At 43.2% G+C, this 13,962-nt stretch overlaps 1 protein-coding gene across 2 annotated transcripts in view; it reads left to right on the top strand.

Moving 5' to 3' along the window:
* Positions 1–13,962, top strand: part of LOC126272264 (multiple C2 and transmembrane domain-containing protein) — a 1,046,785-nt gene that overhangs the window by 1,017,414 nt on the left and 15,409 nt on the right. For both annotated transcript variants that reach the window (XM_049974999.1, XM_049975001.1), the window contains one exon: positions 6,764–6,971. In XM_049974999.1, the coding sequence (XP_049830956.1) occupies positions 6,764–6,971 (208 nt within the window). The remainder of the gene's footprint in view (positions 1–6,763; positions 6,972–13,962) is intronic.

Raw genomic sequence — 13,962 nt, 5'->3', positions numbered from 1 at the left:
AAGACCTGAATCATAGCCATGGGTGTAACCAAATGATAGTGGATAATGTATGGAAATTTAGAGAAAGCATTCACAACCACCTTGTAGTCTGAGTTTCTAGTCTGTCAGTTGTACTTCAATAAGCAATTTGTTATGATTCGTAAGTAATTGAGACACACAGTTAATGTCCATGTCCACAGAAGGATGCTGGGAATGACATACAGACACTGTATGTCCTTTTTTTACCTACAGTTGTTGCAAGTCGCCCACAGCTTAGGATACATGGCCCTGTCATGTTTCACAAAACAATGTAGCCAAGATGGGAGTGCAGACTACTGCCATTACTGTGGTTGTTGTTTGACACGTCACTCTCCATTGTTGCACAGAGGCCACATTTGCATGGCTGCTACGTTTCCCTCCCTGTGAGAACTAACCAACTCATGAAGACCAGCAACGGGAGCCACTATGGTGATGTCACACCAAGCATCAATCTGATCAACAACGGCACAAGATACCTTGATAGAGTGAGCAATATTTAACACTTCCGCCAAAGATGGATTCTCACACTGCAGTATACATTGATGCACCTCCCTGTCTAGAGCCACCTGATAGATGGCACCACAGACCAGAGAAACACCAATAGGAATCATGGTGAGCTTTGGTAACAAACTGACATTTGTGAATGAGACCATTGTGTTTGGCTTCTCAAGCATAGTGGGACTGGAGGGGCTATTTATGACAATGATAGAACTCTAGAAGCACTTCTGTGGCATATGTCCATTTACAAATATGTCAAAAACTGGAAACTCCAGATAGGAATATGAACAATGTAGGAAAAGATTGTTGCTTACCCTAAAGAAGACACGTCAAGTTGCAGACAGACACAATTAAAAGACACTCACATAAAGCTTTCGACTACAGCCTTTGTCAGTAAAAGGGGGACATGTATAGTTGGGGAGAGGGAAGAATGCTGTCTGGTGGAGCATGCATGAACTAGCCTACCAACAGGCGCAGTGTCAGGAGGTTGTGGGGCAGAGAAGTGGGGGGGAAAACTGGAGCAAAAAGGAACAGAGTGGGGGAAGACAGGTGGGTGCATGGCAGAGAGATGCAAATAAACAGTGTGGGATATGAGGATGGGGAAGAGGTCATAGGACAGAGGTAGAGGAAACTGTTGGGTGGAGGGTGTGGGTTGAGGCCAGGATAACTACAGGAGTGGAAAATGTGTTGTAAGGTTAACTCCCATCTGCGAAGTTCTGAAAATCTGGTGGTGGAGGGAAGGATCCAGTTGGCTCAGGTAGTGAAGCAGGCACTGAAGTCAAGTGTGTTATATTCAGCTGTGTGTTGTGCCACAGCGTGGTCTACTTTGCTTTGGTCACAGTTTGGCAGTGGCCGTTCATGCTCTTGGACAGCTGGTTGGTGGTCAAACCAATAAAAAAGGACATGCAATGATTGCAGCAGAGCTTGTAAATGACATGGCTGCTTTCACAGGTGGCCCAATCCCTGATGAGGTAGGATAAACCTGTGACAGGACTGGAATAGGAAGTGCTGGGTGGGTGGATTGAGCAGGTTTTGCACCTGGGTGTTCCACTGGGATATGATCCTTGTGGCAAGGGGTTGAAATAGGAAGTGGCATAGGGATGGACTAGGATGCTGTGGAGGTTGGGTGGGCAATGGAATACCACTTTAGGAGGGATGGTAAGTACCTTGGATAGGATGTTTCTTATTTCAGGTGATCAGCGCCCTGGCAAAGGATGCGGTTCACTCTTTCCAGTCCAGAGTGGCACTGCATGATAAAAGGGGAGGATTGGGGGTGTGAGGGGAAATGGTACTGGAGATCTGTTTGTGGACTAGGTCTAGGGAAGAGTGCCTCTGTGAAGGCTTTGGTAAGACCCTCAGCATACTGAGCAAGGAAGTTTTTGTCCGTGTAGATACACTGTCCCCAGGTGGCCAGGGTAGATGGGAGGGATTTTTTGGTGTGAAAGGGATGACATCTGTCAAAATTCAGGTACTGTTGCTGGTTGTTGGGTTGAATGTGGACAGAGGTGTGGATGAAGCCATCAGAGAGGAAGAGGTCAACATCTAGGAAGAGGGCACGCTGGGTTGAGAGGACCACATGAAGTGGATGGGAAAGAAGGTGTTGATGTTGTGAAGGAACAATGATAGGGTGTCTTGGCCCTGAGTCCAGATCATGAAGATATAATCAGTGAACCTGAAGCAGGCTAGGAAGGTCTCCTCTAGATTGTCCATAAAATGGTTGGCATAGAAGGTGTCATGTACGTGCCCGAGGCTGTGAAAGACATTGGGAAAGGTAGTGTTCAATAGCAGTAAGACCATGGGCATGAGGGATGTTGGTGTATAGGGAGGTGGCATTAACAGTGACAAGTAGGGATCCAGGAAGTAAATGGGTGGTGATGGTGGAGAGGCAATGAAGGAAATGATTGGTGTCTTTGACATGTGAGACTAGATTACAGGCAATTGGTTGGATATTTTGGTCAATGAGGGCTAAAATTCTTTCAGTGGGGGTGCAATAATAAGCCACACTGGGATGACCTGGATTGTTGGGTTTGTGGAATTTGGGGATCGTGTAGAATGTTGGTGTGGGGGGTGTCCATACCTGCCAATTTTTCCTGTTTTCCCAGAAGATTCCTGGATTTTGGGGTAGTCTTCTGGTTTTTTGGATGAACATCATTTTTTCACAGATTTTCAACTCCTGGGTTTGTTCCCACCCTCTGCATTCATATCGCATCTCAGTTCTGAGTTTCGATAATAGCTGCTGTTCTGATATGCGAGTGTTTTAAATTTGACTAAAAGTTGACAGATAAAGTATCACTAAGCCCTCCTCGCAGAATATTGCTGCACTTTTGTCATTAGCTCTGTGTGTTTGTCGATCAAACATTCTATCGATAATCACACCTTATAGATTATTGCTGCACACTCTTTGTGCTTTGACTGCATATTAGCAGGAAAGCGTTGCTTATGCTAGCTTTTTATCTGGTTTTTGCTGTATGTTCTGGTATTCATGCAATTGTGCAATTCATGCAATCAAGTGCAGTAAAGCTAATTTCTGTGTAGTGTGTGAACTGTTCCCAATGTTAAGTGACAACAAATGGACACTCGTCAGCAAGTAACTTGTGCAAGTATCTAACTTTGGAGTTCAAAAATAGTGATCTTAAAACGTAATTTGTTAACATTATTTGTAATCTCTTTCTGTGTAGTCTTTTCTCACTATGAAACTTCCTGGCAGATTAAAACTGTGTGGCAGACCAAGACTCGAACTCGTGACCTTTGTCTTTCGCGGGCAAGTACTCTACCATCTGAGCCACCCAAGCATGACTCACGCCCCATCCTCACATCTTTACTTCTGCCCGTACCTCGTCTCCTACTTTCCAAACTTTACAGGAGAGCTTCTGTAAAGCTGATTTAGCATGCATGTAGCACGATCTTGCGGGTCAGGTTTTAATTGAGTAGAAAGTTCATATGATCTCATGCTGTTACTTTAGGGAAAATTTTGAAGTTTACTGTATAAATTACAACATAACCATGTTTTATATTCATATTTAATTACAAAACACATCCAAAATATCTCAGTCATAGCAAAAAGGTATCAAAAATTGTAAAATCTGTCAAAAATATTACAATCATAGTAAAAATGTTTCAATAATTAAAAATTACATCACAAAATCAAACTTTATTTTTTGTGAAATGGCTTGAAACAGTTTTTTTTAGTTGGATAGACTGAAGTGCTGATTGCATTTGACACATTTAGTTTTTGTCCTGCTATTGCAGTACTCAAACTGGCAAGTCCTTGGGGAATAAATGTCATCCACTGTTGGCCAGTGGTCATAGACATCATACCTCTTGTCCAGCCCTGATTTTGGATGGGGTTTGTAAATTTTTGCATTTTTAGGTGGAACTACTACACTCTCTAATTGTACCTCACATTCTTCTGTCCTTTTCCTATCTCGACATGACAATAGAGCCTCGGCCAAAGTTATCCTGAATTTCAGCAAATCCATTACATTCTTTTTGGAAGTTGCTGTTCCCTGCAGTGCTGTCTATACATAAACCAACAATTTACTACAGTCAGGTCTATAAAGTGAAGTAAGCACTTAAGGGTCCATTTTTTGTTCCGAACCACATCCAATAACATTCAATTTGTTGGTAATTAATATCTACTCCACCCATATTAATATTGTGCTTCTTAATGACAGGAGGACAGTCTATTTCTAAATATTTGTATTCCTTCTTATTCCACCTTTGCACTCTGTACTTTGGCTCTATACCAGCAGAAGTGGATGCCACAACAACCTTTTGATTATCCTGCTACTCAGTTATAATGACTGCCTCATCTGATCTAATGTACTGATGACCTCTGTTCATTTTTCCTGTCAGTTTAACATTTCTCATTCTGTTTGTCATTATGGTCCCTGTGCCTTCGATTCCCCACTCTCCGAGTATCCCTAAGAGTGGAATAGTAGTGAAATATCCATTGAAATAAATTAAACTCCCCTCAGGTAGAGTTTGGGAAAGTCGCAAAATCACTGATGGTTCTAAGCCTAATGGCTCAAATGGTCGTAGCGGTCGGTTGGTTCCAGACTGTAAAGCCTAAACCTAATGATTTGTCAATCAAATTCGTGCTGGCACCCTGATATATCTCAAAATCTAAAACTATATCTGAAGCTGAAGCCAAAACAAAGTTCTTAAGCCCTAAAGGCCTAGGTTTGCCTTTGATATATTGTTTTAATTTACAACGCCCTGTGAAGGGTATCATTTGTTCATTGATTCTGTAATAGTTGAATGTATGGGGTAAAGTATGGCATCTCTCTCTCGCAGCATCAATGAGTGGTTGAATCTTCCACAGTCTATTCGTTTGGACATTTGAGGTGGTGCTACAGCATCTAAATGTATGTTGTAACACAGGGCAAGAAAATGGTCTCAAGACATACTGTCACTAACTGCACCCAGAGAAATGCATTTCTGCCAATACATAGGTAACCTAGGATACCTTATGCACCCCATAATTAAGTTAATTGCAAAAAAACAGCTTAATGTCTCCAGCTGTTGAATTTAATGACTTGCCACTCTTAGCCACACTATTCATGTTTGTGAACTTGGCAGCAGTTTCGAAGAAACATTCACTGAAATGTTCAGAAAAATACTGAGCAAGGCTCTCAACAGGAGAAGGATTCTGTAACAAAGAAGAAAAAATCCAAGGTGTATGGTAAGTAATATAATGCCTAATTAATGTGACACATATTTTCTACTTATCTGCACAGGAGTATGATCTATTTGTGGTGGGTGACACTTCTCTGTGAAATCCATTTCACGGTAAAGCGAAGGTCTGGATTCTCTTTTACAACAATCTGAAGTGTTCTGTACTTCACACGTTTCATCAGAGATTGAATGATCTTCACTTTCGTGATCAATTTGTTCGACATTTGTAGAAGGAGCATAGTCTTCATCTTCGTCTGAAGAGGCTCCACTTAGTTCAGAATCCTCTAACAGAGACAGAATCTGATTGTCTGTTAAACCTGCATTTATAAACAAATGATATGTATCAAGTCGTTTTTATTGTTGTATGGAAATCAGAAGTAAAACCAACTAAATAGTAATGTAACAACGTGCCCAGTAAAAATGGATGCAACACGAGATAAAACCTAACTGGCACAATTGTGCTGGTACAATTTTGGCGCCAATTTATTATTAAGAAGTATGAGATTACTGACATTTTTCATTGCCAGTATGTTTTATATACAGTATCAAACAAACACAAGCAGTTATATGTTAAAAGACTTTAAATAACCCAAAGTAATCAGCTACTAACCTAAAGTACACATGACGCTTGTCTTTACACTCACTTTCAATGTTGCTGCTGGTGCAGAATTGGAACAAAAACAAGTGAAACATGTAGCACACCAAATGCACAATCATTTCAGGCCAGTTGGAAGCAAAGCAGAAGCAACAGGTTGGTATACAAAATTAAAAACCGAACCAGCACGATTGTGTGGGCTCGGGTGGAAAGGGCTATTGCTCTGGCAGCTGCACCTCTTCAAGAGCAACACGTTCTTCTGGCCACTCAACAGATATCCCTCCATTGTGGTTTTACCTGTGCTTTGGCTATGTGTATCGCTGAGGCACGCAAGCCTCCCTACCAACGGCAATGTCCATGCTTCACGGGAGGGGGGGAGGGGGGGGGGAATGTTGTATATGTCATTAATGAAAGAACCTTTTAAATATCGTTAATGAAAGAACTGTGAAAAGTTTCGTTTTGTAGCACAATATAAACTAAATCTCACAAAAAGTACAGTATATGCTGCATACACTGGAAATAGACAGTGTTATGTATAAACCTCACTGTGACTCTGTGACTGTATACATAAACTGAAAAATCTGATACTGCTATAAGGAGGGAACATAGCAATGAAAAATCATTTTACAATTTCAGGAATTTTGATAAACCTATAAAGGTAATTTCAACAATCTGATATACCTATAATTTAAAAAAAAGAATACTGATAATAATTGCTAGGGAAAGATGTGTACTTTGATAACATCCATTGATCAATTGGAGAACTGGGTGAAAATTAATCCTCATCATTTGACATATGTAGTTAAGTTTAAGCATATGTGTAGGAAAATACTGTGATTCATTTTTCAGATTTCTTTCAGGTTTGCAAATACTGATAATTGTATGTATGAGATAACCACACACATGTTAAAAATGTTTCTTATAATGAATTAAATATAACTGCTAATATATTTTCTGTGTGATTTTGTTTTACAGCACATTCAACTTTACTGTTCCGTACTTATCAGTCCTGGCAATCATGATGTGCTTAGCTGGGGCCATCGTTCTGTACCTTGTGCCAGTTCGATACCTTATAATGGCATGGGGAATCAACAAATTTTCTCGAAAGCTGGTTCGCCCTCATACCGTCCCTAATAATGAAGTACTGGACCTGCTGTCTAGAGTACCTGATGATGAGGATCTGGTAAGCATATTACATTAAATTTCAGAAAACAAGATGTTATATGTGGTAGTCAAGTTGTGCCACACTGATAAAAGCCAAATAAATTACATAATAAGAATAATTACTCTGAGCTCCTGAAACACAATTTTTCTCCAGGGCAAGAGAAGTTATGTAACATGATAGAGGAGAATTATTAGATGCTACTGGTTTATCAGATATTGATAGTAATGTGTGTCCAGGGGTGTAGTGTCAGCTGATGTTTAGTCACTTGACACAGTATACATTAGTGGCAAACATGTACTTTCTTTTTACATTTTGTTGGCATTACTCTAGCAAATAATCCATTTGAAAATATCTAGCAGGTTCAGTTAATCAGTGCTGCTCCTCTCTAGCATTTCACAATTCCATTAGAGATGGACTGTGAGTCCAGCTGAAAGGAAGAACCAAAGAAATGCTTCTATCAGCCTCAATCTTAAGTAGTACTGTGTGCCAATGAAATGCTTGGTTGTTGAGGTAGAACAGTCATTAGTGAGCGACCTCTCTGGACCTACAGTACCTCAGTTGTGTAAGACTTACTGAGACAAGCAGGACTCCGAGTGGACCTCTCCTTCGATAGCTGCTTGTGGGATCAAGATGGAACCCTCAAACTCAAACTTATCTATTTCCAACAAGATGGATGTACTGTCTGGGAGTACTCACACCAACTCATATGAACAAATGAGTGAGGCTAGTCCTCTTGATAATCGAACTGTGTTTTGTGATGGGGCTGAAGGAGTCATGTATCAGAATGTGTTTGTAGTGATCAAGAGGAAGGAGGGTATGTTTGGAAAAGTGTCTTCATAAAGGCTTAGAAGGGATTGCTGGTACCTTAAAGTCTGTTAAGCAGTTATGAAATATGTCCCTTTGGTAGAGACTAACAGGGCAAAGCAAGTGAAACTTCTTAGGAAGGCAGAAAAGTGTGAGACTGTGACATAATTGTTAAGTTGCATAACTCCCTCAGCTTGGGCAAGATGTGATCACATGCCATGATATTATTCACATAGCCATCTCAGAACTCAAATGAGATTGGGCATCACAGGGATAGTGGAAGTGGAGCAAAGGACACAAAGGAATAACGAAGAACTGGAGAAGTGCGCCATCTTCATTGTGATCTTCAGTTCTTCATTTCTGCCTGAACACATTATGGCAGTTCCTCCAACTTAAGATTAGGCCTTACATACCTAAATCTATGTGGTACTACAAATTGCCAGCGATTTGGCCATACAATGTTGAGTTTGCAGAGGCGAAGCAACCTGTGAAGAGTGTGGAAAGGCACCTTGTCTGTCTGTCTCCAGCAGTATGCATTAATCGCTCTGGGAGCCACCCAGTCTGGAGCTGAGATTGCCCTGTTTTCGCTGAGGAATGCAAAATCCCCCCTGCAGAAGCCAAAAAGAATATAAGGTGACAAAACCCCATGTGTTTACCACTTTGGATCCTTCCACGGTGCAGAAACCAGCTCCTAAGGTGAATGTTTCAATGCAAATGACTTCCAGCACACCATTATCCACTACCATCACCTGTACTTGTACCTGTACATGCTGAAGCCAGTGATAGAAGAGACCAGCAAATTTTCATAGTGAGCATCAAGAAGGCACCCCAAAAGCAGAGTATCTCTCACTGCTTCCTTTTCCCATCATCTTGAAGTAAAAGGGAGTGGGAAAGGGTAATGATGTTTGGGTCAAAAGCTGTCCTTGGCACCATCAGACTTCATTCTGGTTTGTCTGACTGATGAGCAGAACAACATGGATTTCAATGCCCCCAGGCAGGCCCTCCACTTCCCCTTACTCTACAATGATAGGGGTGGACCAAACCCATACTGCTTCCATACTACAGTGGAATATGAATGGGTACAGAATTCCTCTGGAGGAATTGAGAATCTTCTTACAGGACAGACCTTTTTGCCTCAGTCTCCAAAAGACTCATTCATAACAGACTGATGAGCCTGTGCTTGCAGGCTACCATTTCTTACTGGTGCACAATGAAAGGTGGGGTAGCAGTATTCATCATGTACACATTCCACTTCTCTCCTTTGCCCCATTAACCACAGCACTACAAGCTGTCATTCCTCAGATAGGGTCCCATATTGCTGTCATGGTCTGCTCTTTGTATCTACTGCCCCATGAGCCCATTGTCTGTGAGGTCCTCACATTTCTTGATTAACTATGCTGGCCCTTTCTGATCTCAGGAGACTTTAATGCATACAGTGTTCTACAGGATACTAACACCACTTGCCCCAGGGGTTGAGTACCCGAGTATCTGACACTAACTACAGACATCATACTGATGAACATGGGTCAAGTTATGCATTTTGGCGCTGCTACGGTTCATCTAGAGCCATAGACCTCTCCTTCAGCTCACCTGATCTTGCAGACACTGCTCAGTGGGAAATGGATGAGGACATTCATGGTAGTGACCACTACCCTATCTGGATCTATCTGCACCATGGAGCAGATCTTGAAAAAAAGCTGCTAAGATGGCTGTTCAGATAGGGTAACTGGGTGCTTTATGGGCAGTTTTTGAACAGTGTGAAGGCATGCAGTCCTTGATGGGTCACGTTACAGGAATGATTCACCACACAGCTGATGCATCCATCCTGAAGACAATGGGAACACCTCTGAGTCAGCCTGGCCCTTGGTGTAATGAGTGTTGTTCTGCAATCAGGGGAAGGAGGGTAGCTATACAAATTCAATCAGTACTCTACAGATGTGAATCTTGCAACCTTTCTAATGAAGTGGGCAAAGGTAAATTCAGGACAGTAAGCAGAGGTCTTGGCAAGGGTTTCTGAACTCCATCAGTAGGTCCATGTCTGCAAATAAATTGAGAAGCATTCAGGAGGATCTCAAGGCAGAACTCACAACATCCAATAGCAGCTGTGCGAGAGCAGGGGTGTGTCCTAACATCACTAAGAGACATTGCTGAGACAATGGCTTAATCGTACAAGACTTTACAGCTGATTCTAGCAGGATCCAGATTTCCATCATTATTGTTCAGGAGAGTGTTGGTTTTGATTTCAGTTCCACCAACAGTTCCACAGGAATACAACCAGCTTGTCTCTCTGTGGGAGTTTGATTCTGCATTGTCAGTAGTTCATGATACTATGCCTAGTCATGATATGATTGGTGGTACATCATGTTGAAGCAGTTGGATCCGCTGTGGGAGGAAGTCCTCCTTCAGCCTTTTAATGAAATTTGGATGGCAGGAGACCCAACTTGTGGAAAGAATCTATTTTAATCTCAATTTTAAAACCAGGGAAGGATTCAAATAACCCTAGTAGTTATTGTAGCACTAGTCACAAGCTGAATAGGAAAGACACTGGAGCATTGGTCACCCAGCACCTAGTATGGGTTATTGAAACCAGGTCTCCTCTAATTACTCCCAGTACAGGTTCAGGAGGTATTACTCCACACTCGATAACCTGACCCTGCTTGAAGCAGCAATTCAACAAGCTTTCCTCTGTACACAACACCTTATCAGTGTCTTCTGTGATTTTGAAAAGGCCTATAATACTACCTGGAGCCATATTTTGTTGCAGCTCTATCAGTGGACATTCCATGGATGTTGACCCACTTTCATACTACCCTTCGTCTGAGGCTGGTGTTGTAGATACAAGGTTTGGAATCTCCCATCTGACCATTGAGGGATGCACATGAGAGCGATTGTCCACCTCCTTCTCTCCGATGTATCAACTGCAAAGGCAGACATGCCACCTCCTCTCAGGATTGTCCCATGTATGTTGATGAGCAGACTGTCCAAGAGAACTGGGTAAAGGAAAAAGTGTCTTACCCAGTCGCTCGCAAATTACTGGCTAGTCACAAACCCGGCGTTCTCCTATCTGGCACCTATAGTTCTGTTCTTGTTCCCCCTTTGCTCCACGAAAGACATGGCCATGCAGACATGCAACCTCCATTATAGCACTGAGGTTGTGAAATCGCCCAATGTCAAGGTAGCATTGCCATCACTCCATCCAGCTGTGCAACAAACTGTCAAACTCTCACCTCAAGGGGCGAGCCACCAGCTACACAACCAGTAGGCCGGAAAGGACAGAAGTACCCACGTGAAGACTTCCTCCGTCCCTCCAGCCAGACAATACCAAAGTCTTCCTCTAACTGGAAAGGCTCAAAGAAGTCCTTTGCCACATCGAAGATCCTCTTCATCAGTGTCACCACATGATACCTTAGCCCGGGCAGCCTCCGTGTCGCTGGTGCACACCACCAACCATTTTCCAGCATTGGACTCCACAGACCAACCACACAAGCAAGTTGGTGTTTCTGTGGACCCCATGGGGCAGGATCCTCCTGCTTCCATGCCCCTAGTAGTGACTCTTCGCTGGCTGACACTCAGCATCTCTTTCTCATCATGACTCTCCTCCAATGGAACATTCATAGCCTTTGGTCCCACACAGAGGATTTACAGCTTCTTTTACCATTTTTGCTACTCAGTGACTTCAATGTGCATCATCCCCTTTGGGGTTCTCCCAGAACCTGTCAGAGAGGTGCCCTCTTGGCTGACCTTCTTAAACAACTTAACCTTTTCTGCCTTAACTCTGAAGCACCTACTTTCCTTTCCGACTCCTTGCACATGTATTCCCATTTGGACCTATCCTTCTGCACTGCCGTGCTTGCCCATCATCTCGAGTGGTCCGCTCTCTCTGACACCTCCCCAAGCTATCATTTCCCATGCGCTATCCATTTGCTGATTCCTACATCATCTGCATGCATGCCCAAATGGCGGCTTACTAAGGCTGACTGGCAGCCTTACTCCTCCCTGTTTACCTTCAAAGAACAAGATTTCTCCAGTTGTGATGACCAGGTGGAATATCTCACAAACATTCCATTCCTTGCATTTCCTCTTTACCTCGTCGTGTCCCAGTCCCTTGGTGGACTGAGGCATGCCACAACACAATTCACACTCAGAGACATGCTCTCCGTGTTTTTCATTGCCATCCTACAATGACAAACTGCATTCAGTTTAAACAGATGTGTGCAAAGTGTTGTCACGTTCTTCAGGATAGCAAAAGAGCTAGCTGGATTTCATTCACTAGTTCTTTTAACAGTTCCACACTTTCCTCTGTTGTGTGGGCCAACCTCTGATGGCTCTCTGGGGCCAAGATCCATTCCCCAATATCCGGACTGACAGTAGCAGATGATCTCATCATGGACCCTACAGCTACCTCCAACACCTTGAACTGCCATTTTGTGGAAGTTTTGACCTCTTCTCACTGTCACCTTGCCTTCTTCCATCGGAAACGAATGGAGGAAGCTCGGGCGTTACCCTTCTCTTCTCTGAATTGTGAGTGTTACAATGCCACCTATAGTATGAGGGAGCTAGATCATGCTCTCAGTTCATCCTGATCCTCAGCCCCAAGGACAGACGCCATCCACACTCAGATGTTGCAGCACCTTTCCCTTGCAGGCAAACACTTTCTGCTTAACATGTACAACTGTATCTGAGTGGAAGACACATTTCCCAGATGCTGGCATGAAGCCACTGTGATACTCATACCAAAGCCTGGTAAGGAGAAAAATCTTCCTTCTAGCTACCGCCCCATCTCTCTTATCAGCTGTGTTTGCAAGGTGATGGAACATGCCCGGCTGCTATGATGGCTTGAGTCTCACAATTCACTCATGAATGCACTGTGTGGATTTCGAGCGTGGCATTCTGCAGTTGACCATCTTGTTACTTTGTCCATCCATATCATGAATGGTTTTCTGCAGAAATCCTAGACTGTGGCCATGTTTTTCAATTAGGAGAAGGCCTACAACATCTGCCAGAGAACTGGTATCCTCCATACTCTTTACATGCAGGACTTCCATGGCCACCTGCCCTGTTTTCTTCAGGAATTTTTTTCAAGGTGCTTGTGGGTTCCACCTTGTCAGACACCTTTATCCAGGAAAACAGTGTGCCTCAGGGTTCTGTCCTCTTTGCTATCGCCATTAACCCTATAATGGCCTGTCTCCTGCTGGGCATTTCCGGCTCCCTTTTTGTTGATGATTTTGCCATCTACTGCAGTTCTCAATGGACCTGTCTCAATGAGCTGCATCTTTACTCCTGGAGCATCGACAATGGTGTTCAGTTTTCCCCTGACAAAACCATCTGTATGAATTTCTGGCAGCACTAATGGTTTCTCCCACCACCTTTACATCTTGGGCCTGTTGCCCTTCTGTTTATTGAAACAATGGAATTCCTGAGGCTCATGCTGGATAGGAAACACTCTTGGTCCTCCCATGTGTCTTACCATGCAGCCTGTTATACATGGTTCCTCAGTGTCCTACATGTCCTAGATGGCGCTTCCTGGAGTGCTGATCAAACCACCCTCCTTCAATTGTACTGGTCTGTTCTCCATTCAAAACTCAACTATGGGTGCTTAGTTTATGTGTATGCATGTCCATTCCTCTTACACTGTCTCAGCACTATTCTCCATCTTGGCATCCATCTGGCCATGGGCGTCTTTTACACTAGCCTGGTTGAGAGTCTGTATGCTGAAGCTGCTGAACTACCACTGTCCTACTGCCATGACTTTCTCCACAGTGGGTATGCATGCTGTTTATCTGCCATGCATAGTCACCCATCCTGTGCGTACTTCTTTGATGGTTTCTTTGATCACTAGTATGGGTACTTCCCTCTTCTCTGTTACCTCCTGGAGTTTGCTTTTCCCACTTGCTAAAGCGGCTCAACTTCACACTGCCTGCAAGTTTCTAGGTGGGTGTGAACTCTTGGCTTCGTGAAGTGGCCCATGTTAACCTTGGCCTTCATTTGCTTCCTAAGGACACTACTCCAGTCTTGGTCTATTGCCTTCCATTTCATGACCTTTGCAATAGTACCTTTGTATGCACTGATGGCTCTTGGACTGACCGTGGGGTTGGGTGTGCCTTCATCATTGGCACCCATGTCTTTCGATATCGACTACAGGCATGCTGCTCAGGATTTATAGCCAAGCTCTTCACCCCGTATCAGGTAATGGAGTACATCCAAT

Source organism: Schistocerca gregaria, chromosome 5 (genome assembly GCF_023897955.1).
Source record: "Schistocerca gregaria isolate iqSchGreg1 chromosome 5, iqSchGreg1.2, whole genome shotgun sequence".
In the NCBI taxonomy this organism is placed as follows: Eukaryota; Metazoa; Arthropoda; class Insecta; order Orthoptera; family Acrididae; genus Schistocerca; species Schistocerca gregaria.
Note: the sequence above shows the minus strand (reverse complement) of the source record. Positions and strands in the feature narration are given on the sequence as shown.